The sequence below is a fragment of the Macrobrachium nipponense genome, chromosome 24 (assembly GCF_015104395.2).
Source record: "Macrobrachium nipponense isolate FS-2020 chromosome 24, ASM1510439v2, whole genome shotgun sequence".
Classification (NCBI taxonomy): domain Eukaryota; kingdom Metazoa; phylum Arthropoda; class Malacostraca; order Decapoda; family Palaemonidae; genus Macrobrachium; species Macrobrachium nipponense.
This window is the reverse complement of record NC_061091.1, coordinates 21,987,005-22,014,433: the sequence shown is the minus strand read 5'-3', so window position 1 is coordinate 22,014,433 and position 27,429 is coordinate 21,987,005. Positions and strand designations below refer to the sequence as shown.

General features: G+C 35.6%; 3 protein-coding genes across 3 annotated transcripts in view; 1 reads left to right on the top strand and 2 right to left on the bottom strand.

The window, feature by feature from the left end:
- LOC135202527 (serine-rich adhesin for platelets-like) overlaps nucleotides 1–12,634 on the top strand; it is a 66,785-nt gene extending 54,151 nt beyond the window's left edge. Inside the window, exons 17-19 of the mRNA XM_064231991.1 lie at nucleotides 5,447–6,061; nucleotides 9,402–9,824; nucleotides 11,106–12,634. Coding sequence (XP_064088061.1) covers nucleotides 5,447–6,061; nucleotides 9,402–9,824; nucleotides 11,106–12,634 — 2,567 coding nt within the window. The remainder of the gene's footprint in view (nucleotides 1–5,446; nucleotides 6,062–9,401; nucleotides 9,825–11,105) is intronic.
- The window catches only part of LOC135205514 (glutathione S-transferase Mu 4-like), a 1,039,821-nt gene that overhangs the window by 761,582 nt on the left and 250,810 nt on the right, over nucleotides 1–27,429 (bottom strand). The gene's annotated exons all lie outside the window — the stretch shown is intronic.
- Nucleotides 12,637–13,260, bottom strand: LOC135202520 (uncharacterized). The gene is made up of 2 exons (XM_064231977.1): nucleotides 13,172–13,260; nucleotides 12,637–12,925 (listed from the first exon to the last, which is right to left on the bottom strand). The coding sequence occupies exons 1-2, from the start codon at nucleotides 13,258–13,260 to the stop codon at nucleotides 12,637–12,639; spliced, it is 378 nt and encodes a 125-aa protein (XP_064088047.1).

Here is a 27,429-nt window from a genome sequence, read left to right as displayed (position 1 = left end):
ACCATCTCTGTTACAAGTTATGAAGGAACAGACAGTAGTTCGAACATATGAACATACAATCAGATGACATAGTTTCATACGAACATACAATCAAAATGAGACACGCTACAGATCACGTAGGCCGTTTGAATTTTAGGTCGCGGTAGTTGTCTCAAGCAGGGAGCTTGGACTAATGTTTATAAACAATTGAATGACTACAGGTGACGACATGTTATCTTAGCCTACTTTTATTGTATACGTCATCTTTAGTGTCTCTAGTCTGATCACATTCCTGCAAGCAATCTGGTTGACCTCTTTAGTTTTAGTCTTTTATATATATGGACTAACATTCCATATTTTTATTATGTAAACACTTACATATGTATATATATATATATATATATATATATATATATATATATATATATATACACACACACATACATTATTTGTCATAAAGCTACATATGTCCTTTAATATCCAATTGGCTCTACCTCGGAAATAATACATTTTCATGCATGTTAATCGTAGGGGAATTTTTTGTTGACATTAAGTTCGTCGTTCCGTGGGATCGATCAAACAACAGACCAGAACTTAGGACTGCAGTGACGTGCTTAAACACACGTGAGATTTAAGGCGCATCACTGCAGTCCTGAGTTCTGATCTGTGGCTGGATCGATCCCACGAGACGACGAACTTATTATGAACCCATAGAAAAGAAAAAAAAACACTCCTTCAGTTAACATATAGGTAAATATACTATTTCCGAATTAGAATAAATTGGATATTAAAGGACATTTGTAGCTTAATGGTTGTATATAAATCGCACTGCTGTGATACCATTCACTCATGTATACATATATATATATATATAATATATACTATATAATATATATATATATAAATATATAATAATATATATATATATAAATATATAATATATCTATATATATAAATATTAATATATATTATATAGTATAGAGATATAAATATATATATACACACACATTATGAATTTTCTCAGTTATGATTTTCACTTCGTGAATAAATGTATTTGCAAAATTTATTCACTTTTGGATATGCACACTTTAGCACCCATGCAATTATAAAAGAATAAAAAATTAGTTACTATACTGCTTATGTTTATAATCATAACACTCGAAAATTTATAAGCACCCCTGAACATTTAACCTAAAACATTCCTTTGAAATGGATAGTTTTATATCAGTGTACTTTAAAAATATATATAAACTAGCTGACCAACCTGGCACTACACAGGAAAACTCTGAATGACAACTGATAAATTCGCTCTCTCTCTCTCTGACACCCTCTCCACTCTCTCTCTCTCTCTCTCTCTCTCTCTCTCTCTCTCTCTCTCTCTCTCTCTCTCTCTCCTCTCATACACCCCCTTCCGTGCTCTCGCTCTCGCTCTCTCTCTCTCTCGCTCTCTCTCTCTCTCTCTCTCTCACACACACATACACACGAGCGCGCGCATTAGGTGAAAATCTAGGCAAAAGCGACGATAAAATGATTAAATTTCAAATTAATATTCAACATAAAAAAGAGGAGATATTAATGAGACTAGACTACCGTTGAAAAGACTTTAAAACTAAATGAGCGTGTTAAAAATCCAGAGCACGACGAGAACATAGGCATAGATAAGTACTGGGAAGCCATTCTAGAGGAATAGAAAGAAAAACGCTCTAGATGTATACCATTAAAGTAAACACTAACAAATGGCAATCCTCAGCCTAAGTGGTTCAACAGAGAAATTGAAAATAAAATAAGAGAAACAGACAGATTGCTCAAATCAAATCAATGAACCCATACCCAACATCAAAAGAAGCAAGCAGGCATAAAGAACTCTGAGGAATGGTGGACAAATTAGTAAGAAATGTGAAGATAAATGAGGATAAGAAAGTTGCATCAGTTTGTAAGGAAAACCCAAAAGAATTCTTTGCGCTTGATAATAGTACGAAAGCAATAAAAAATGGCATAGGTCCCCTAAGGGACAATACAAGAAAGACTTGGAAGTAGCAGGGTTATTGAATAAGTTTTTTACTAGTGCTTTCGCAATTGAAGACACTACCTCAATACCTGAACTACTTACTATGGGATTTGCAGCCGATGCCCCGGTGTTTTTGCGGAGTAAAATTTTATCAACGTACATGACAAAGGTGACACTTTGTCACTGGATATCTTACATCTCTACCTAATTTTTCACTGTATCCTGTATTACAAAAGTTGCATAATTTTGGTAATTATAAGAGTAACACCGACTTCTTGTAGACATCGCCAGCAAACACAGAGGAATGGCTTTCGAAGGTATAATGACGTAACTTATGACGCCGTTAACTTGCCTCCTCGATGGATAATTGGCTATTCGTGAAAAAGTCTCCACCTCTGGCAACAATGAAATACAACCCATACTCCTTGTTTACACTATGTTGTTGTAGTAGTAGTAGTAGTAGTAGTAGTAGTAGTAGTAGTAGTAGTAGTAGTAGTAGTAATTTATATAGGATTTATGCCATGAGGTCGAGTGCTGGAATCCTTGAAGAAAAGGGTTTCCACAAGTAATCCGAGAAATTACTTTCTATCACTATTTCTTCATTGAAAAATTAATTAACAAAGTAAAGAAAACTTTGGCATTCGTCGTAATTCCTTTGATATTTTTCCTGATATAACGGTGACGATCACTGTAGATTGGATTATACGTAGAATTTAGACTTCAGGCCAAGCACTGGGACAATGACTTATCATAGCCATTCTTGAAGCCTTGACAAGGTACGAATATTCATTCATAATTCTAGGGACAGCCGTTGGTCGTCATCAACGTCACGTATAACTTTGAACCCATAAACTAGTGTGTTTCGCCAGTGGTTTCGGCTGCTTTATTTTATTCTTATGAATATACTTTTTTCTAATACGAGTAATAATGAATGCTGCCGAAAATAAGGTAGGAATGCAAAGTATACTATGGCCAAGTAATATTTGTCAAATGCACAGAAAAAAAAGTTATTCCGGAAAAACACCTGGACAAAGCCTCTGAAATCATAGTACCTGTTGAATATGCAGGGGCAGAACCGTTGGACAAAGTAATATTTAGAGAGGAGGACTCTAAAAACAAGCTCAGTTCTGCTGGCCTGGATGGGATTCATTCAAGAGTTACAAAAGGAGATAGTTCCTCACCTATATAAACTCTACAGAAATAGTGCAGAACAACGGATGGAAACTAGGTATTGTGCCCCCATTTTACGAAAATGGTTCAAGAGAAGAACCAAGGAATTATCAACCAATCTATCTAACGTCAGGCCCTTGTAAGATTTTTGAGACCATAATTGCATATCAAATTGTGGATCACATTGATATAAACAACTTGCTGTTAAACAGCCAACACGGTTTCAGACAAAACAGATCCTACCTCTCAAACCTCTTGGAGTTTTTTTCATAACATGCTTAGATTTCCAAAAGGCCCTTAACAAAGTCCCACACAAGAAACTAATGACAAAAGTTAGAGCTTTGTGAATTGTAGGATAAAATAGCAGACTGGATCGAAGACTGGCTAACTAATAGAACACAGAGTCGTAATAAATGGTGAAGAATCACAATGGGCAGATGTAACAAGCAGAGTTCGTCAGGGTTCTGTTCTTGGCCCGCTCTTGTCTTTTATTTATACTAATGACATTGATGTAGGTGTAACAAGCAGGATAGCCAAATTTGCAGATGACACAAAACTAGGTGTAAATGCAGCAAACCCAAATACAGTGGAAAGTTTAAGAAATTATCTAAGGAAAATAGGAGGGTGGTCAAAAATATGGATAAAATGTAGTGTTACAAATATATATATATATATATATATATATATATATATATATATATATATATATAATATATATATATATATATATATATATATATATATATATATTCACACCTCTGCTGTGAAAAATAAATGTTACCTCTAAATAATAAAAAGATTCCGGACAACCACATAAAACATGTGCTGAATCAACTTCTCCACTGGGATCTACTAGTTCTGTTAGATCCACTTCTTCAGGGGGATGTAGTAGTTCTGCTGACTCCCCTCTTTCAGCATGATCTACTAGCCCTGCTGGGTCAACTTCATCAGGAGGATCTACTAGGTCTCGTACCTCCACTTTCTTCAGTAGCATCTAGTAGTTCTCCTGACTTATCTTCTTCAAAAGGATCTAGTAGCTTTTCTGAATCCACTTCTTCAGGAGGATCTAGTAGTTCTGCTGACGTATCTTCTTAAGCAGGATCTACTACCTCTGCTGAGTCAACTTCATCAGGAAGATCTACCAGCTCTGCTGGCTCCACTTCTTCAGAATGATCTAGTAGTTCTACTGTCTTACCTTCTGCAGCAGGTTCTACTACATATGCTGATTTAACTTCTTCAGGAGGATCTAGTAGTTCTTCTGGCTCATCTTTTTCAGCAGGATTTACTACCTCGGCCGGATCATCTTCATCAGGAGGATCTACTACTTCTGCTAGCTCCACTTCTTCAGGAGGATTTAGTAGCTCTTCTGGCTCATCTTCTTCAGCAGGATCAACTACCTATGCTTGATCCACTTCTTCAGGAGGACCTAGTAGTTCTGCTGACTCAACTTCTTCAAGAGGGTCTACTACCTCTACTGGGTCAATGTTATCAGAAGGATCTCATACTTCTGCTGACTCATCTTTTCAGCAGGTTCTATCTCTATTCACTCCACTCTTTGAGGAGGATCTACTACTTCTGCTGACTCATCTTCAACAGGATCTACTACCTCTGCTTTACTAACATCATCACAACGATCTACTAGCTCTACTGGCTCCATTTCCTCAGGAGGATTAAGTAGTTCTGCTGACTTGTCAGCTACAGGAGGTTCCTGTGGTTCTACTGGATCCACTTCTTCAGGAGGATCTACTAGTTCTACTGATTCTGCTTCTTCAGAAGGATCCACAAGGTCTTCTGGATTAGCTTCTTCAGGAGGAGTTATTAGCTCCACTGAATCTACTTCTTCTGGAGATTCAACTAGTTCTATTGGCGCCACATCTTCAGTAGGATCTGCTAGTTCTGCTGGAAAACTTTTTCAGCAGGATCTACAAGTTCTGCTGGATCCAATTCTTCAGCAGGATCTACTAGTTCTGCTGGCCCAACTTCATCAAGAGAACCTACTATTTCTGCTGACTCAACTTCCTCAGGAAGTTCAACTTCTTGTGTCTCAAGTGGTCCATCTTCCTTTTATGTATACAATAAGAATGTCAAAAATCTTCAGTTCATACTTTTGTGAATAATGAAGTCAAGTCAAAACTCACTAGCAAGGATACACTACTTATCTGTCCATTATGTAGTTAAATTATCAAATCAAATTTTTTTTTATTTAGATTAAAACACTCTCTGAAAATAATTTTTCAATATGAGCTCTGGATAACAATGTGTAAATATACTCCTACTTATTTTCCTCAGAAAGCTCTACTAGCTCTGCTGGATCTACTTCCTCATCAGGATCTACTAGTTCTGCTGAATCAACGTCTTCAGAAGAATCTTCTAGTTCTGCTGGATCAACATCTTCAGAAAGATCTACTACAACTGCCGACTCAACATCTTCACTAGGACCTACTAGTTCTGCTGAATCAACGTCTACAGAAGGATCTACTAGTTCTGCTGGATCTACTTCTTCAGAAGGATCTACTAGTTCTGCTGAATCAACATCTTCACAAGGATCTACTAGTTCTGCTGAATCCACTTCTTCAGAAGGATCTACTAGTTCTGCTGGATCTTCTTCTTCAGAAGGATCTACTAGTTCTGCTGAATCCACTTCCTCATCAGGATCTACTAGTTCTGCTGAATCCACTTCATCAGAAGGATCTACTAGTTCTCCTGAATCCACTTCTTCAGAAGGATCTACTAGTTCTGCTGAATCCACTTCTTCAGGAGGATCTACTAGTTCTGCCGACACATCTTCACAGGAATCAACCAGTTCTGCTTCTTCTTATGCATCAACTAGTTCATCATCTTCAGCTGAGTCAACTTCTGCAGGATCAACAAGCTCATTAAGTTCCTCATCAGACTCGTCTTCAGGTTAGATGAGAAAACAGAAAGTACCCTTTAAATGCTAAATTACATTCACCTTACGGAAAAGATCAAGCATCTAACTGTCTTGTAGTTAGGCCTAACTCTTGGATAAATATGTGAAAATCACCTTGTGTACTTAATTGTATTATTTTGCTTTAAAGACAATCGCAGAGGACTTGCAATCTAATGCGAATTATTTTGGATGAATTAATTATTAAAAAAAAAAAAAAAGACTGAATTCTTTCCTTCCACTCCAAAAATTAGTTGTTCCAATAAAGTGATACGCTGGCAACCTACCAAGACCCCTTTTATTATTAAGCACTATTTTACAAAATTAAAAAATATAAAAAATATAAAATCTTATTTTAACTCTATGTATCAAAAAGGACTTCGCATATTTAACACTGTACACTCAAGACTAAGTACATTTAAGACTAATAATACAATACTATTCAATGAAATCGCATGGCAACAAGAACTCTGAAATAGAACTACTTTCATAAAACGATGTTTTCTTCTTGGAATTATGCGAAGTATTGCACAAAAAGTCAAAGCATCATCAAAGCAAAAGACTTTATTAACCTTGTGCAATCATTTCAATTATCAAATGTCGATGCATAAGCCTAATTATGCTAACTAAAATTATCCATACCTATATAGGGTAGATTTTGCTCAAAAGTAAGAAAATAAACTGTGTTCATATTATAACTATATGAAGGTATTAAAAGTAAATCTTTTAAAAATGCTCAGTAAGAAACCAATCATCTTTGAAGAATAATGCAAAGATATGTCAGAGAATTCATAACCTTGATACAAAATTTGTTCAGTTAATAAAACATTTATTCGTAGAAATAAAATATTATGAAATGGCACTTAGAATTATCTGAATGCAGAAGAGCCCTTTTCCAACTGGTAATGTATGCCTATGGTGGAAGCTTCCTGTCTCCTGGTCATTTTGAAAGTTCTAAGAGCTGAACATATTAATTATATAACTAATTTGAACCAATTTCGTAATAAGCAAAAAACTAGTCAAAATATTTTCTTATCTCTAACACCAAACTAAATAACGCAATTATTTAGACGTTCAGTTCTCTAAAAGAATAACTGAAACCACTGACCTCTCCTATGACGACAATAGGCCTAAAAATATTAAATATCGATCCTCTGATAATAAATAAGTCGCTTATATCATCAAGATTTCACTGGGTGGCAAGAAGCTATATATGCAGTTTAGAGGGATCAATCGAAAATATATGTAGGATCCCAAATCATTATATATTTTATTAAAACAATTGTCCAAGCCTGTGCAACAAATTTTTGGCCCATATTTGAAAGGTTAACAAGCGACAACACGCATCTTAAAGGATGGAAGTTGAGGTGTGTGAGTGTATGCATGTATGTACAATGTAGTATATGTTTCTATGCTAAACATAATAGTTACTGTGTCCATTCTTTTAATATTTATATTCATTCATACAAAATATGCATACACCCTATTACACGCACGCTTTTCACACTGCAAGTTAAGATACGCAGTTTTATAAAAGAATTCTAATTTTTATTGTGGAGTTTGGTCGCCTACAATGAGTATATTTCCTACGAGCATCATCTTCCAAGCTATTCAGATATCATTCGCAATTATTTTTAATGTAAAGTTTTTCTTGACACATCAGTCGGTTCCATTCGAAACCTGATTGTTCTTTTCGTTAGCCTTGTTGGTTCGCTCTCACATACGTGGATACTTGCATCTGCTATTCCTTACTCATTCTGTACAGTGTTTATAACATTTCCACCTAAGTAGATCTTTTGTAAAAAAAAAAAAAATAATACAAAGAATGCGATATCTTGTTCGACGTCAATAGCAAAGCTGATTTCAGTTTTGTTCGGTAAGTATTGGTTTGTAAAAAAAAAATAGTTTTGTAGTTAAAATATGCATTTAGAAAAGCGACAATGTTTTAATCTTAATATCTGGAACATTATAAAAACACTTGCCTGGAAAGTATTTATCGTCAATGTAAAGAGCTAAATGGTAAAATCCTATACTTAACCCCAAGTAAATAAAACAATATGGTTCTACAAAATAAGTTACACAACCTCCATTCAATAAATAAAAAAAATATATGCAAAAAGTAAAAAATAAAAGTTTTTTATTACAACGTACTGAAAACTAATCAATTTTTTAGTCACACCAAGATTTATAAATACAATTAATCTTGTCTAAAGAAATATAACTACCGGCGCCAAACATGGAAGGAAATGTTACAAGGAAGGAAATCTATTTTTTTTTATCTCTTGTAGCATTTCCTTAAAAGTTTGGAGGCAAAGCTTATTTTTTTTTTTTAAATCCTAGTGTGATTCCAAAAAGTAACTTTTTATCTTTTAATGTATTATGATACATATTTTTGACAAGAAATTTTATATATATTTTTTATTTTATACTTTTTAGTTTTGACCGGAAGTGTAACCGATTTACGATTGTAGCTATCGAAATTGATATTCTGTCGAGCCAACGAAGGCCGTTTGCCGAGTGAAAGAACTTGAAAGAATTTTGTAAACAAACATATCGCAATATTACATTATTAAGCCCATAACCAGATCTCATAGTGGGGGCAGATAAATTCAGCTGCTAGCTGAAAAAAATCACAGCAGCCAGAAAGAAAGATGGAAAACGTATCTTATACCGAACGAAAAGAAGAGAACTTTCAGTCATATTCTTTAAAAACAAAAGTTGATCAGCAGCAATGCTGATTTTCCAAAAGGAAAACACTATTTAGTCCATATAATGGGCACTGAATGCTTGAAAACGGTTTTAACAAACCTTTCACCGAGTTATATACCAACAAAAATTAATCCTAACATTTTCAAATTACAGATGAAAATTATTTTACTTTGTTATAAGTATGTCTGATAATAAGTAGTAATGTAAGTATAAGGACAAAAATATAAAATGTCTGAGAACATTGAGGAAAAACCATTCTGCCAGTAAAGTATATAGCTGATTGATGGGCAGTGAGTAAATCTTTTAGCCTTCCTACCTATTCAAAGTTTAACATCCAATATATTCAGGCTTTAAATGCATTCACGAACAGCCCACATCCTTTCCCTTGTCTCCAGATCAATCTAAAACAGAAATGAACTGAAGTGACGGCACCAACTAACAATAATTACCTTCAAGGATATTTCAGAAACCCATCCCTCTACAGGGTCACTATGACAAGTATTTCCAAATAAGGCTACAAAAGTACTAAAATACGAATAAGAAAATGCTATCCACTAAGGATCATCTAGCTTTATCAGTGATCTTTCATAATATTTCTAACAATTTAATGAAACTTTTTTATTACAGCTTCTACAAGCACATCCAATGTACCTTCCCCTTCGCCTCTAAGACAGCTAAGCACCAAACAAGCTTTAGCAGACAAGGTTGACAATGCAATCTCTGAGTTTGCAAATATGAATCAGGAGATTCAGAATTTACAAAATGCAACAAACTCACGTCGACGGCACAAAAGATTAACGGCAGCTGAACAGTCTACTTTCATAACTAATTTGTTAACCGCTATATCCAACCTGTTGGATAAACTAGCTAATATTAGTTTATATATCAATGAAATAGATGACTTAATAGCTTCCACGAAGTCTCATATAAATGACCTCAAGACAGCCACTAACTATGTCAAAGCAGATAGAAGTGTAATCGCAAACGCTGCTTTAACGTTACTAAGTCGGGCAGTTAACAAAACGCAAGCTGTCAACAGCAATCTCGCGAGTTATGGAAATCAGCTTCAAAAAGATATATAAGCACTCAAAATTGAAATCTATGGGACAAGCACTAAAGTTATTACCCAAGGTAAGGTGTCATTTCCATATTCCATATTGCTCAGACGGTCTTATTGGGTGGATTTTCATAATGAGGCAAAACAATTAAAGAAAACACCGAAATGGGAATTATTCACAATGATTTCAAATATACCAATGAAAAATTAATAAAAATTTTAATTGCTTACAAAAATATCTTATATATATATATAATTATAATATATATATATATATATATATATATATATATATATATATATATATGTATATAATATATTAATTATTATAATATATTGTTACGTGCGTGGCTGCATGATGTTTATCATTTACTCTAAAATAAATGACATCTGACAAGACTATCTGCCACGCAGGTAACAATAGAGAACAAGAAAGAAAAAGGTATTAAAAATAATGGATTTAAGGGAAATGCAAAGTTACATTTAACAAAGATTATTATTAGGTCACTAAGAAGAATTTTACACAGGAGTTGAAGGCACTAGCTCCATGGCTCTGAGGTTGTCAATTAACAAATAAATTAGTGCCTCCATAAAAACCCCAGAAAATGTATATCCTTTTTATGATGAACCCGGAATTTAAGGAATAAAATACCTTTTTCAATTATCACCAATCATAAAAAACAGTAACAGCAGTTCTTCATCTTTCACCCTGGAATTTGAAATAGATAGTTGCTCCTTGGTACCGTGAGTTACAGGAGAAGTGGTACACAACTTCTTGAGTTTTCCTGAGTCAGTAAATTAAGGATGCACTATAATTCTCGATCTCAACTCGTTCAATGTAATTTGGAGTTGTGTAAGGTAGAGAGGATAAGTAACTTAACACTGTTACTTTTGGATGCAAGTCATAAATATTTCTTCACTTCACTTATTCTCTGAAGGAGATGCAATGTGGATCTTGTTATATATTATGAGAGCAGACAGTAATTAGGTAAAGAAAAGAATTGTGCGTCAAGCAAAATTGCAAAACCAAACTGTACCTTTTTCTTTGACAATCGGAGTCTGAGTTGAGCCGGGCACAGGGATATGGGTTTCGAGGGAGAGAGAAATCAAAACCAACAAGGAAGAATCCACTACATATCTAACTAATATTTGGTTAATTTGTCAAGTCAACGTTTTTCATTAATGTAAATTGAAACACTTTTTGAAAAATAACTTCCAAATGTTAAAAGATATGGATATCCATATGAGAATATAATCTTATGCATCTTCCTCAGGAGGCTCTACCAGCTCTGCTGGTTCCACTTCTACAGAAGCATCTACTAGTAATGCTGGATCCACTTCATCAGAAGGATCTAGTAGTTCTGCTCACTCGCCATACTCAGAAGGATCAACGAGTTCTGCTGAACCAACATCTTCAGAAGAATCTACTAATTCTGCTGGACCCACTTCATCAGAGGAATCTATTAGTTCTGGATCTACTAGTTCTGCTGATTCAACTTCTTCAGAAGGATCTACTACTACTTCTGCTGGATCAACTTCTTCAGAAGGAACTACTAGTTCTGCTGAATCCACTTCTTCAGAAGGAACTACTAGTTCTGCTGAATCAACATCTTCACAAGGATCCACTAGTTCTGCTGAATCTACTTCCTCATCAGGATCTACTAGTTCTGCTGAATCCACTTCTTCATCAGGATCTACTAGTTATGCTGAATCAACTTCTTCAGAAGGATCCACTACTACTTCTGCTGGATCAACTTCTTCAGAAGGAACCACTAGTTCTGCTGAATCCACTTCCTCATCAGGATCTACTAGTTCTGCTGAATCAACTTCTTCAGAAGGAACTACTAGTTCTGCTGAATCAACGTCTTCACAAGGATCCACTAGTTCTGCTGAATCCACTTCTTCATCAGGATCTACTAGATCTGCTGAATCCACTTCTTCAGAAGGATCTACTAGTTCTCCTGAATCCACTTCTTCATCAGGATCTACTAGTTCTCCTGAATCCACTTCTTCATCAGGATCTACTAGTTCTGCTGAATCCACTTCTTCATCAGGATCTACTAGTTCTCCTGAATCCACTTCTTCATCAGGATCTACTAGTTCTGCTGAATCCACTTCTTCAGAAGGATCTACTAGTTCTGCTGAATCCACTTCTTCAGAAGGAACTACTAGTTCTGCAGGATCAACATCTTCAGAAGGATCTACTAGTTCTGCTGAATCCACTTCTTCATCAGGATCTACTAGTTCTACTGAATCCACTTCTTCATCAGGATCTACTAGTTCTGCTGAGTCAACATCTTCAGAAGGATCTACTAGTTCTGCTGAATCCACTTCTTCAGAAGGAACTACTAGTTCTGCAGGATCAACATCTTCTGAAGGATCAACTAGTTCTGCTGAATCCACATCTTCATCAGGATCGACTAGTTCTACTGAATCCACTACTTCATCAGGATCTACTAGTTCTGCTGAGTCAACATCTTCAGAAGGATCTACTAGTTCTGCTGAATCCACTTCTTCATCAGGATCTACTAGCTCTCCTGAATCCACTTCTTCATCAGGATCTACTAGTTCTGCTGAATCCAGTTCTTCCGAAGGAACTACTAGTTCTGCTGAGTCAACATCTTCAGAAGGATCTACTAGTTCTCCTGAATCCACATCTTCATCAGGATCTACTAGTTCTGCTGAATCCATTCAATCGATCTACTATTCTGCTGAGCAACATTCTTCAGAAGGATCTACTAGTTCTGAACACTATCCTCCGGATCTACTAGTTCTGCTGAATACATCTTCAGAAGGATACTAGTCTCATGAGTCAACATCTTCAGAAGGATCAACTAGTTCTCCTGAATCCACTTCTTCATCAGGATCTACTAGTTCTGCTGAGTCAACATCTTCAGAAGGATCTACTAGTTCTGCTGAGTCAACATCTTCAGAAGGATCTCCTAGTTCTGCTGAGTCAACATCTTCAGAAGGATCTACTAGTTCTCCTGAATCCACTTCTCCATCAGGATCTACTAGTTCTGCTGAGTCAACATCTTCAGAAGGATCTACCAGTTCTGCTGAGTCAACATCTTCAGAAGGATCAACTAGTTCGCTGAGTCATTCGTTCAGATGATCTCTATTCTGCTGTCAACATCTTCAGAAGGATCTACCTAGTTCTCCTGATCCACTTCTCCATCAGGATCTACTATTCTTGCTGAGTCAACATCTTCAGAATGATCACTTAGGTCTAGCTGAATCCACTTCTCATCAGTTGAAATCCACTTAGTCTCGCTGAATCCCTTCTCAGAAGGATCTACTATTCTGTGCTGATCTACAAAAAATCTTCAGAAGGATCTACTAGTTTCTCTTCTGAATCCACTCTCCATCAGGATCTACTAGTTCTGCTGAGTCAATCTCAGAATCTACTAGTTTGTAATCCTTCTTCATCAGGATCACTAGTTCTCCTGATCCACTTCTTCAGAAAGGATTCATAGTTCTGCTGAATCCCACTTCTTAGAATCTACTGGTTCTGCTGAATCACTCTTCAGAAGGATCTACTGTTCTGCTGACCACTTCTTTCATCAGAATCTACTGTTCTCTGAGTCAACATCTTCAGAAGGATCTACTAGTTCTCCTGAATCCACTTCTACATCCGGATCTACTAGTTCTGCTGAGTCAATATCTTCAGAAGGATCTAATAGTTCTCCTGAATCCACTTCTTCATCAGGATCTACTAGTTCTGCTGAGTCAACATCTTCAGAAGGATCTCCTAGTTCTGCTGAGTCAACATCTTCAGAAGGATCTACTAGTTCTCCTGAATCCACTTCTCCATCAGGATCTACTAGTTCTGCTGAGTCAACATCTTCAGAAGGATCTACCAGTTCTGTTGAGTCAACATCTTCAGAAGGATCAACTAGTTCTGCTGAATCCACTTCTTCATCAGGATCTACTAGTTCTGCTGAGTCAACATCTTCAGAAGGATCTACTAGTTCTCCTGAATCCACTTCTCCATCAGGATCTACTAGTTCTGCTGAGTCAACATCTTCAGAGGATCTACTAGTTCTCCTGAATCCACTTCTTCATCAGGATCAACTAGTTCTCCTGAATCCACTTCTTCATCAGGACGTACTAGTTCTGCTGAATACCCTTCTTCATCAGGATCTACTAGTTCTGTTGAATCCCTTCTTTTCATCAGGAATCTACTAGTTCTGCTGAATTCACTTCTTCATCAGGATCTACTAGTTTTCTGCTGAGTCAACATCAAGAAGGATCTACTAGTTTCCTCCTGAATCCCACTTCTACCCATCCGGATTCTACTTAGTTCTGCTGATATCCAACATCTTCAGAAGGATCTACTAGTTCTGCCTGGAGTCAACATCTTCAGAAGGCATCAAACTAGTTTCTCCTGAATCCACTTCTTTCATCAGGATCTACTAGTTCTGCATTCGTCAACATCTTCAGAAGGATCTAACGAGTTTCTGCTGAAGTCAACATCAACATCTTCAGAAGGATCAACTAGTTCTCCATGAATCCTTCTTCTTATCAGGATCTACTAGTGCTCTGAGTCAACATCTTCAGAAGGATCTCCCTAGTTTCTGCTGAGTTCAACATCATTCATTCAAGGATCTATAGTTATCTCCTGAAATCCACTTCTCCCATCAGGAATCTAACTAGTTTTCTGCTGAATTCCACTTCATTCATGGTCTGGATCTACCAGTTCTGCTGAATCCACTTCTTCATCAGGATCTACTAGTTCTGCAGAATCCACTTGCTTCATCAAGGATCTAACTAGTTCTGCTGAGTCAAAAACATCTTCAGAAGGATCTACTACGTTTCCCTCCTGAATCCACTTCTCCTTCAGGATCTACTAGTTCTGCTGAGTCCAACATCTATCAGAAGGATCTACTAGTTCTGCCTGAATCCCACTTCTTCATCAGGATCTACTAGCTTCTACCTGAATCCACTTCTTCATCAGGATCTACTAGTTCTGCTGAATCCCCTTACGTTCTTCCTCAGGATTCTACTAGTTCTCTGCTGAATCCCACTTCGTTCATCAGGATCTACTAGTTCTGCTGAATCCACTTCTTCATCAGGATCTACTAGTTCTGCTGAATCCACTTCATCAGGATCTACTAGTTCTGCTGAATCCACTTCTTCAGAAGGATCTACTAGTTCTGCTGAATCCACTTCTTCATCAGGATCTACTAGTTCTGCTGAGTCAACATCTTCAGAAGGATCTACTAGTTCTCCTGAATCCACATCTTCATCAGGATCTACTAGTTCTGCTGAATCCACTTCTTCATCAGGATCTACTAGTTCTCCTGAATCCACATCTTCATCAGGATAGGATCTACTAGTTCTGCTGAATCCACTTCCTCATCAGGATCTACTAGTTCTGCTGAATCCACTTCTTCATCAGGATCTACTAGTTCTCCTGAATCAGCATCTTCGTCAGGATCTACTAGTTCTGCAGGATCAACATCTTCAGCAGGATCTACCAGTTCTGCTGGGTCATCCTCTCCATCAAGATCGACTAGCTCTGCTGAATCAACACCTTCAGAAGGATCTACTAGTTCTGCTGACATATCTACACAGGGATCAACCAGTTCTGCTTCTTCTGATGCATCAACTAGTTCTTTATCTTCAGATGAGTCAACTTCTGCAGGATCAACAAGTTCATCAAGTTCTTCATCTGTGCCGATGAGAACGGAAAGTGCCCCATAAATGCTAAATTATATTAACCTTATAAAAAAGGTCAAACATCTAACTGTTTGTAATTAGTCCTTACCTATGGATAATTATGTAAAAATAATCGTGTGTACTTAATTGTATAATTTTGCTTAAAATACATGCCCGAAGACTTGTAATCTAATGTGAATTATTTTGGATAAAGGAATTATCAAATAAGGACTTAATTCTTTCCTTCCACCCAAAAATTAATTGTGTCCAGCACTATTTTGCAAATAAGCTCTTATTTCAACTCTCTCTACGTATCAAAAAGGACAGCGCATATTCAACACTACACTCAAGACTAAGTACATTTAAAACTATGTATACAATACTATTGAATGTAATCGCATGACAAGATCTCTGAAAAAAAAAAAAAACTGTACCTTCGTAAAACGATGTTTTTTCTTGCAATTATGCGACGTATTGTACAAGAAATCAAAGCATGATCAAAGCAAAGGACTTCATTACCTTTGTGCATTTATTTCAACTATTACTTGTCCATGCATAAGCCTAATTATGCTCTTTAAAATTATCCATACTTATATTGTGAAGATTTTGCTCAAAAGTAAGAAAATAAACTGTGTTCATATTACAACTATATGAAGGTATTAAAAAAAGAATCTTATAAAATTCTCAGTACGAAACCAATCATCTTTCAAAAATAATGCAAGGATATTTCACAAAATTCATAACCTTGATACAAAACTACTTCAGTTAATGACATTTATCTGTATAAATAAAACATGACGATATGGCATTCAAAATCATCTGAATGATGAAAAGCCTTTTTCCAATTGGTAATTTCTGCCTATGGTGGAAGTTTCCTGTCTCCTTGCCATTTTGAAAATCCTGAGAGCTGAACATATTAATTATATAACTAATTTGCATCTTTTCGTTTTCTCTGCAATAACAAAAATCTAGTCAAAATGCTTTCTTATTTCTAACACCAAACTAAATAACGCAATTATTTAGACGTTCAGTTCTCTGAAAAGAATAACTGAAACCACTGACCTCTCCTATGACGACAATAGGCCTAAAAATATTAAATATCGATTCTCTGATAATAAATAAGTCGCTTGTATTTCATCAATATTTCTCTGCAAGAAGCTATATATGCAGTTTAGAGGGATCAATCGAAAATATATATAGGATCCCAAACAATTATATATTTTATTAAGACATTTGTCCAAGCCTGTGCAACAAACTTTTGGCCCATATTTGAAAGGTTAACAAGCGACAACACTCATCCTAAAGGATGGAAGTTGAGGTGTGTGAGTGTATGCATGTATGTACCATGTAGTATGTTTCAAAGCTATTTATGACAGTTACTGTGTCCATTCTTTTATTAATATTATATTCATTCATACAAAACATGCCTACAGCATATCACAAGTACGCTTTTCACACCGCAAGTTAACACCGGCAGTTCTATACAAGAATTCTAACTTTTGTTGTGGATTTTGGTCGCCTACAATGAGTATATTTCCTACGAGCATCATCTTCCAACCTATCCAGATATACGCAATTATATTTAATGTAGTTTTTTTTTTTTTTTTTTTTTTTTTTTGACAGCTGATTCCCTTCAAACTTGACTGTTCTTTTCGTTAGCCTTGCTGGTTCACTCACATGCGGATACCTGCATCTGTTATTCCTTACTGATTCTGTACAGTGTTTGTAACATTTGCACCTAAAGTAGATCTTTTGAAAAAAAAAAAATAAAGAAAACAAAGGAGGCAAAATCTTGTTAATAAAAGATCAGGGCTTAAATTTTGTGGCCAAAAATAGAAGTAAGAAAATGTTTAATTCTTACCCAGGTGCAGGAGCAAAGAAGATAGGTGAGGCTGTGAAAAATAAATCAAGGTAAATAACAAAAAAAGTGCAATGATAGTGCAGAGAGGAGGGTATGACTTGTTTCTAAAAGACGGAGGAACTGGCCAGACAGAAGGTCTTGTAGCCAACATGACTAATGTTGTAGAGAACATCCGTGAGAAAACTGATAACAGCATTCTTACAGGACCTTTGTCCAGAAAAAATGTAAGCCACTACTCCCTTAGCAAGGCAATTGGAATCAATGACAGAGTGGAACTAATATGCCAAGAAAAAGGTGTTAGGTTTGTAAACTTTTGGGACAGATTTATAGGGAATAAAAAAGTATATAAAAGAGATGGAACTCACTTGAATTTGGAAGGAGCAAAACTAATAGGAAACCTTCTCAACGAAAACCTCTTGAAACACCTCAGTAAACTGAACTTTCAAGTGAAGAAGTCGGAAAGCTCCCTGAATCTGGTTAGTAATAGCTCTGCAAGCAACAGTAAAGGAAACTAATACAGCCACCTAGGCCCAAGTCACATCGCCCGCAGTCGCAACGACACACTCAACGCTCTCCTTTGCAGTCTCTTGTCCTCTTTCTGCCTTTTCTTCGTACCATCGGATATATATGATCTTTGCTTAGGTGCCTACTAACCATGAAAGTTCCTCACTTTTAAGTCTATAAGAGTTCGCATATCCAATTCTATTCACGTTCTATTTTCACTGCGTTTCGTTCAGCGACTGATATGATGTCCTGGTAACATCTCGTAAGAGGTCACTGTGTAAGGTCAAGGCTTGCGATAGTTATGTACTGTACTGCACTTGCTATTAACCTCTGATCTCTGTAAATTGGTTCGACCTGGTCTACGACCTTTGCACTTTTGCTCTTCGCTTATTTTTATAGGCACAACATGATATTAATGTCACTTGTTAACTCAATAACGTCTCTCGAGACTTTCTTATTATTTATCAACTATTTTTTACGATATTTCGATTATCACTCGCTTCTGCTTCATATATATACTTATATATATACATATATATAATTATAAATAACTAACTAGTATATATATAGATTATATATATATATATATATAGATATATATATATATATATATATATATATAATCTATATATATATATATATATATATATCAATAGGAATATCTGACTATCTGACAAAGCATTCAAGGCAGTAGAAAAAGCATGTTTTGTTAACAAAAGAGAAACGTATTTCACAAAAAACTCCTTATACTAAAGAGTTCTTTTCAGTTTTCTTGAGAATTTTGAAATGAATGTAGCATTTAAGAACAATAAAACAATGATCAATATACACACTTAAAGCGAACTCTTCTGACATTAGTATAGTATGTGTATTAGGGCTGTTGCCTTGTATAATAAGGCGCCCTATGAGGTAATGTTAGACTTGCGATAATCCTACGCTAAGTCGGTTGGTTATGCACTTCCATACTCATTGGAGTGTCTTGGGGGTTGTAGATCATTACGAAGTCGGTATTATCTTCTTTGGTTATGACGACGATGTGTTAAACTCATGATGATTCGGCAATGATGTGAGGTTCTAGTAGAAAACACGAAGTATAAAAAAATACTTATATTCTCTGAGATTACATGATGAAGTTCAGGGGATATTTGTACAGGTCTTCTAATGACGATGGCTTGATCGCTTCTGCCAACGATGATGGCTAATTCCGTTCTGTTCCGACTACCATCTCGGTTACAAGTCATAAAGGAAGCAGACAGTAGCTCGAACATATGAACATACATACAAATGAGACACATTAATAATCACGTAGGCCGTTTGAATTATAGGTCGCGGTAGTTGTCTCAAGCAGGGAGCTTAGACTAATGTTTCAAAACAAATGAATGACCACAGGTGACGGCATGTCACCTTAGCCTACTTTATTGTAAACGTCATCTTAGCGTCTCTAGTCTTATCACATTCCTGCAAGCAATCTGGTTGACCTCTTTAGTTTTAGTTTTTTATATATATGAAGTAACATTCCATATTTTTATTATGTAATCACTTACATAAAAGCTCGGTCAGCTACCAAAACCAACCACTGAATATTACTCAAGCTTGACTTGCATTTGACTTATAGGATTGTGATACAGACACTATGTGAATATATATAGATATATAAAAAATACTTATAAGTAAAAAAAAATTCATGGTGTACACAAATACAGATTCAAGTAATAAGATATAAAACATAATATGCATATGATGATATTCGTAAATAATAGTGATCACGTGATATATACTGATACAGTTTTTCACTTCATCTCTTTAAGATACATATGCTACAGAAAATACTAATGTACTCTGATAATCGCATAGAATAAAGATTAACATGATAAAAATCATATATTAACTGATAAAAATTCATATATGAATTGATAAAAATTATTAATGTTTATGCTGATTGATTCGTTGATTTTTATGCTAACTGTTATATATCTGCAGTTATTGGTAAGATAAAAGGTAACAGATTGATTATAGGCTACCTGATTTATTTATACATATGTATATGGATTCATATAATTATGATTAATATATGTGCACTTTAAATAGATTCCTAGTGCGTACACGCAAAGATATATTTCGACTGTTATTTATGATCATTTATATATAGATTCCTAGTGCGTACTTACCACCAGTAATATCGTTAATCTCGTTTTAATGCGGAATGCTCCGGCGGCTGTCGGAAATAGACTACAAAAGGGACATACTTCCGACAATTACAACCAGAAGGATATTCAACTCTATCATGTTAATCTTTATTCTATGCGATTATCAGAGTACATTAGTATTTTCTGTAGCATATGTATCTTAAAGAGATGAAGTGAAAAACTGTAGTCAGTATATATCCCACGTGATCACCATTATTTACGAATATCATCATATGCAATATTATGTTTTATATCTTAATTATCTTTGAATCGTTTGTATTTGTTTGTACCCAACCATGGAATTTTTTTTTACTTTACTTATAAGTATTTTTTATATCTCTTATATATATTCAAGCATAAGTGTCTGTATCACAATCCTCTAAAGGTTAGATTTATTGATCATTTATATTATAGATTTCCACTAGTGCGTACACGCAAAGACTTATATTTCGAACTCTGTTATTTATGATCCATTTATATATAGGATACATGACCGAGGTTATACTACTACACATTTAACTAGCGTTCAAACAACTTTTTGTCCATTACACAGTTCCAGACAACCACCTATAGCCAAATGAAATGGCCAATTCCAAATGGTTAAAACAAGGGGAAAATTGCCTGGCGGGGGTCCAACGTTCTATTTGCGGGCCTCATTACTTGTTCTCTGCATCCTAAGCCACAAGAATACGTTCGCGATGAATAAAATCATCCCCAGCACGAGTCCTTCGCCAGCAACGTAGAGTTGAATATCCTTCTGGTTGTAATTGTCGGAAGTATGTCCCTTTTGTAGTCTATTTCCGACAGCCGCCGGAGCATTCCGCATTAAAACGAGATTAACGACGGGATACGGGTGTCGGTCGAAGAAGGCCATGAAATAAGCTTGTTCACTTATGATGGTGCTTATTCCTTTCACATTGTAGGCGGTTGTTACTTGACTGCAGTCGTCCGCAGCGACGAACGATTTTTTTGAAGTTGCGATGTGAAACTCTCGTACTGCAGGATACTGTAACCAGGTTCCATTAATCAGCCTGCAAGTGAAATTATACTTGTCACAATGGCAAAGTAATTTCAGACAACATCAAATACGGGAGGGAGAAAGCCATTTAGAACCAGACTTAACCCACATGAATTTGCTGATATTTTATGGAATTCAAAAGAGTCAGCTGTACAAACTTTTTTATCCATGGCATTAACAATGAGTGAACCTATCCAGGTCTATGATGACTGTAAAAATATCCATAATTATAAAAAATAAACAGATATCAATACGAATCCCAAAGAAAATTCGATATTACTGGTAGTAAGTTACTAGACAAAGAAGTGGAAAACGGAGCTATTTGTAAGATTGCCATGCAACATAAGAGTCAAAGAGAATATTAATCATGATTCTGTATTTCTCTATGCTTACTGAAATTAAGTTGTGATAAAATCCGATCCTATGTGCCCCTAACAAAAGTTTCATATTCAAATTTCTCGCGCGCATCCTCTGAGGTTAATTTTTAAAACTCTATTAATAGGCAGGAGATGCAACGAAAGAACCCACTATGTAACTAATTTCTATATAAACTTTGGGTTTTTCAAGAAAATGTGACATTTTTCCATGAATGTGATTTACTTGAATTGTAATAGGCTAATGTTGCAAGTAAATATTTCATATCCATGACTTGATATTTCTAAATGTCCGTTTACCAATATCATAAGCTGATTTATTGACTAATTGTCTATGAGGTTCAGAAAAAATTAATTCATTTTGTTGTTATAGAAATTCTATTTGCTTATTTTGTTTATTAATTTTAAAACGATTGCAATTCCTTAACCAAGCTTGCATTGCAATGCGGATAAGAATGGGTTATGGCTATGTATGTCATCATGACCTATGAACCACATGTGAAGTTCATGAGCTAAAGCATTCCTCTCTCCAGCCAACCTGCTTTGCAAGCGGTTTATTGAGGTTAAAAGGAACAATGGTGAATCGGCAAATGCGACAGGCACCTTCTAGACTGATGACCTCATCACCAGCTTAAGAGTTATGTTACTTGCTGTAATAAATACGACTTTAGTATAAATTGGGTATTTTTTGCTTTTAATACTCCACCCACACGAGAAGAATGTCTGAAAAAAAAACAGTACCAAAATTGAACAATATATTAGTTTCATGTTGGAAATCTTCATGATTGTAAATAAATGTAATTATGTTAAATTAGATATTCCTTATTCAAACTAATGAAAAAGGTTTCCATACAAATTCTATATATATTATTTGCCCTGTAAGATCCATATAGGATTATTCCATAGATATACATTTTCACTTCTAGACTTCCTGACTTTAAAAATTCATTTTTTTATTTTATTCTATTTATTTATTATTTTTATTTTTTATTTATTTATTTATTTTTTTCATTGACTACGAATATAAATCACCGGGACAGACAATATGGCAGTAGGTTTTGATATGTGTTTGAACTTTTAGCTTATTTGTCATTACTAAAGCTTTAAGTTAGAGTTCAAATCTTTACGCATATATATTTGGATATTCAATTAACCTATGGTTACGTTTTGCTTATAGATTTTATCGTGATTCCTTTTTTATTATAATTTGTAACCCTTCCGACTTCTTACGGAGTGTATTATATTGGCTCCACTTGTATCCATATTTATTTCATTTTTATATTTATTTATTTATAATATATATATTTGATAAATTAATGGTTGGCTTGAATATGTGGAAAAAGTGTTCTAGCGGCGTACCGTATAAGGCTACTTGCGGTATCATTCTATATAAATGATCAAGTATTTAAAACGAGAACCGCTATAATCCAGTTCGGATCCAATATCACGAGTGTAACTCGTAAGACATTGACACTTTCCTGTTTATCCGTTCTACCAAACCTATTGACTCTGGGTGATAAAATATAGTATTGGTTTTCTTAATGGAAAGGGATTCACACAACGAGTTAAGGAGATTATTATTGATTTACACCACCCGAGTCAGATTATTATTATGTGTTGAATTCCATGTTTACTGATTTACCACTCATAAATATTCCTAGCGCACTCAATTGCGGTGTTTGTTTTTAGTGTTATTAATTCTATATAACGTGTCAAGGAACTATTAACACTAAGAAGTGTTTATTTCCTCTGTCAGACTCGTAATTCTGTTAATAATTCTACGTATATTCTTTCAAGGATTGATTTGGCACAGGATAGGCCCCTAAACTGACAGGTGTCTTAGTGTATCCATTGTTTTCATGACACGTGTTACAATTAGTTATGTGCTTTTTATATCTGTAAGCATTGTAGGCCAGTAAAACAGTGATTTGGCTTTCTGTGACATAATAGAGAACCCTGGATGACGGAATGCAACCAGTTTAGGACGATTGGTATGAAAGAGATTATTACTACTACCTGGTCGTTAGTCACCTGCTGTGTTCTTCGGGTTTTCCTCGTCACGGACCTACATATAATATTACATTTGATTACATAATTCTGATACACATACTTTAAATATACTTTTGGTTTAGGGTTTCCGTTCGAAGTGTTTTTTTATTGTTTTGCTTAGCTGCTGACCCTGTTCCGTTCGAAGTGTTTTATGTTTTGTTCTAGCTGCTGACCCTGTTACCGTTCGAAGTGTTTATTGTTTTGCTTATTGCTGTCGACTCTTGCTTTGTTCAGTTTGTAACAGTTCGGCGCTCTGACCCAGATATTCAATGCTCGCGATCTCTTGGGTTAATGAATTTTCTTGTTTAGATACGGTTTTAACAATAGGCACGGATGTTTCTATATCTTTTAGTCCAATTAATGGTTCTTTGCAGTATGGTGCGGGATAATGCGTCAGCTATGATATTTGCTTTCCCAGGTAGATATCTTAACTTGGCTCCAAAACCTGAATGATCATATGTCACCGAGTTCCTTTGGGGCTGTGATTAAAGCCTTTGAAAAAACTCGGTAAGTGACTTTATGGTCAGTAAGGATTTTATCAGGATAGCCGTAGATTATGAACTTAAAATGTACTAGTGAGTTAACTCGTGATTCTGTTAATAATTCTACGTATATTCTTTCAAGGATTGATTTGGCACAGGATAGGCCCCTAAACTGACAGGTGTCTTAGTGTATCCCTTGTTTTCATGACACGTGTTACAATTAGTTATGTGCTTTTTATATCTGTAAGCATTGTAGGCCAGTAAAACAGTGATTTGGCTTTCTGTGACATAATAGAGAACCCTGGATGATGGAATGCAACCAGTTTAGGACGATTGGTATGAAAGAGATTATTACTACTACCTGGTCGTTAGTCACTTGCTGTGTTCTTCGGGTTTTCCTCGTCACAGACCTACATATATTACATTTGATTACATAATTCTGATACACATACTTTAAATATACTTTTGGTTTAGGGTTTTCGTTCGAAGTGTTTATTGTTTTGCTTAGCTGCTGACCCTGTTTCCGTTCGAAGTGTTTATTGTTTTGCTTAGCTGCTGACCCTGTTACCGTTCGAAGTGTTTATTGTTTTGCTTATTGCTGTCGACTCTTGCTTTGTTCAGTTTGTAACAGTTCGGCGCTCTGACCCAGATATTCAATGCTCGCGATCTCTTGGGTTAGTGAATTTTCTTGTTTAGATACGGTTTTAACAATAGGCACAGATGTTTCTATATCTTTAGTCCAATTAATGGTTCTTTGCAGTATGGTGCGGGATTGCAGGATAATGCGTCAGCTATGATATTTGCTTTCCCAGGTAGATATCTTAACTTGGCTCCAAAACCTGAATGATCATATGTCACCGAGTTCCTTTGGGGCTTGGGGCTGTGATTAAAGCCTTTGAAAAAACTCGGTAAGTGACTTTATGGTCAGTAAGGATTTTATCAGGATAGCTGTAGATTATGAACTTAAAATGTACTAGTGAGTTAACGATACCTAACCCTTCCTTGCCTATTACTGCATATTTACTTTCAGAGGGCTTTAGTTTACGTGAATAAAAAGCTATAGGGAAGAACTGTTTATCATATTGCTGAAGTAGTACCCCTCTTACCCCTTGGTCTGAGGCGTCTGTTGCAATAAAAAAAAATTCCTTATTTAAATCAGGGATTTTTAAGTTAGGTGAGCTGCATTATTCCGCTTTTAAGATATCGAACGTCTGTTGATGCTTTTTAGACCATAATAAATCTACGTCCTTCTTCGTAAGATCTGTTAAGGGAGCTGTCATAATTGAAGAGTTACATATTTACATACGATTGTAATACCCACTACAGCGCAAAAGTGCTGTATCCCCTTTTTATGTTAATAGGTACCGGAAGTTTTGAATAGCCGACACCTTACCATGGAATACTTTAAGACCTTGACTAGACACATAAAACGTAAATAAACATGTTCGGTTTTAAAAAACTCACATTTAGATATTTTACTCTGAGATTATTTGTCTTTGTCTCTGTAGCACTAGCTCTACTTTATGTGAATGTACTTCTAAGGTATTAGAAAAGATTACAACACCAACCATATAAGCATGTAGGGTATCCCCTAAAAGTCTCCAAACACTATATTGTAACTGGGGCGCAACGTAAGCCGGAGGCATACGTAAAAATTGATAATGTCCCCTGAGTGTGCTGAAAACGGTGTATGAGGTACAATCACTTAGGTAATGGTATCTGGTGAAAGCCTTTAAGTAAGTCCAAGCTGGTGAAAAATTTATTCCGAACTAACAAAGATAAGATATCATCGGTCCATGGCACTGGAAAACCATCGGGAATGACTCCTATTACTAACATTTTTCAACTTTGTCATTTATCTCTATTTTGAAATTTCATTGGGAGTCTATACGAAGGTACTTATATAGCTTTATGTTTGTCCTTAGACCGTATTTTGTTTTCAATGACATCCGTTTTTCCCCAGAGATCACTCGTTAGTGGAGAAACTTCCTGGTATTCAGATAAAAGATAAAAAAAAAATTTCTGCTGAATCACCTCTGCCTGAATGACTTTACGGATATTACTTTAGATAGAGTATAAGAGAGATTCATTTACGACTGGTTGGGAGTGATTAAAAATTAGTAACAATAAAAAAAATGTGATATTTATATATATAGGTTTTGTGGATTACTAGATTAACTTGTTGCTGCGAGTCAACAGTGTCTAGGGCTTTGTTCACGGAAATTGTTATATTTCAGTGTTGGGAAGGATTAAAATTTCATTTCCCAGCAAAGTCTTTTTACACGCACTAAGACATTCGAGGGTGCATGCGTCTCGAGATTTTGCGTGCAAACTGCGACTGCGGTTGTGGGAGAATTCTGTTGGGTCGTTGAACAATATCACGATTTATGAGACGAATGATTGGTTCCTCTATATAAGTTATTATTTGATTAACTGTCTCTTTTTGTTCAAATGGATTTTGATAAACACCCCATATTTGACAGTAAGTAAGATAATGTTTTGTATACCCATAGATGGATATCTCACAATTACGCTAGATACAGATCAATGTTTTTTTTTTTTATAACTATAGAGGTATCTGTAAGCGCTCGCTTATCCGCCACTACTGAATCTGCGTTACGCTACGACGATTAACTCTTTGTTGCCCATTACTGAAATATACTCCGGACTTCTCAATAGGGAAGTTCGAACAACAGACGGTGAGTCCGTAAATACAGGATATTACGTGTACTAAAGGAATAAAACAAGATATTCTAATTTTTACGGCGCGTACAGTCGGGCTTAATCCACCACTACTTATAATAACTTATGTATTAAAAAAAACGAGAACCTGCTCTGATTACTTGATACGGTCGTGTGATGCATAGGAAAATTCCTTTTTAATTTTTCCAACATCGCTCTCCCTCTCCACTGAAGTCGCTTATGTGGAATGTGCTATGCTTTGAACACTTCGGCAGATTTGACTGACCCTGACCGTCTGACTAGATGACACAGTAACCAAATTTGCTTAAGCACGATTTGTTTGATTCTTCTCTTTATTACCATCGGCAACGTATTGTGTGTTTTTAGCATTATGTTGCTGCTAGTTACGTATAAAGCAACGAACGTATGAATGACTTGAACTATACGGAATTGAGTGATTACTATTAAGACAAGTTATCTCTACTGTATTCAATATTAACTGTTTGTACTTGCTGTTGTTTACTTCATTCTTTGCTAAAATTGGAAATAGTGAGGGATCCAAGTCAGCGCATTTAGACATTTTGTTGATTTGTTTTAAGTATGTTAACCTAATGAAAGTTTTTTATAGACATGTTATTCCTTGCAATCCAGCCGTATTTTTAAAGTTAAGTTGAGTCATTGAGGTTCGATATTTTATGCGTATAACTCAAAAAACTCAAGGCTAAAACTGCGATCGGGACCTTGCACAGGAGCATTTTATTGTCCTGACCCGAAATAGTGT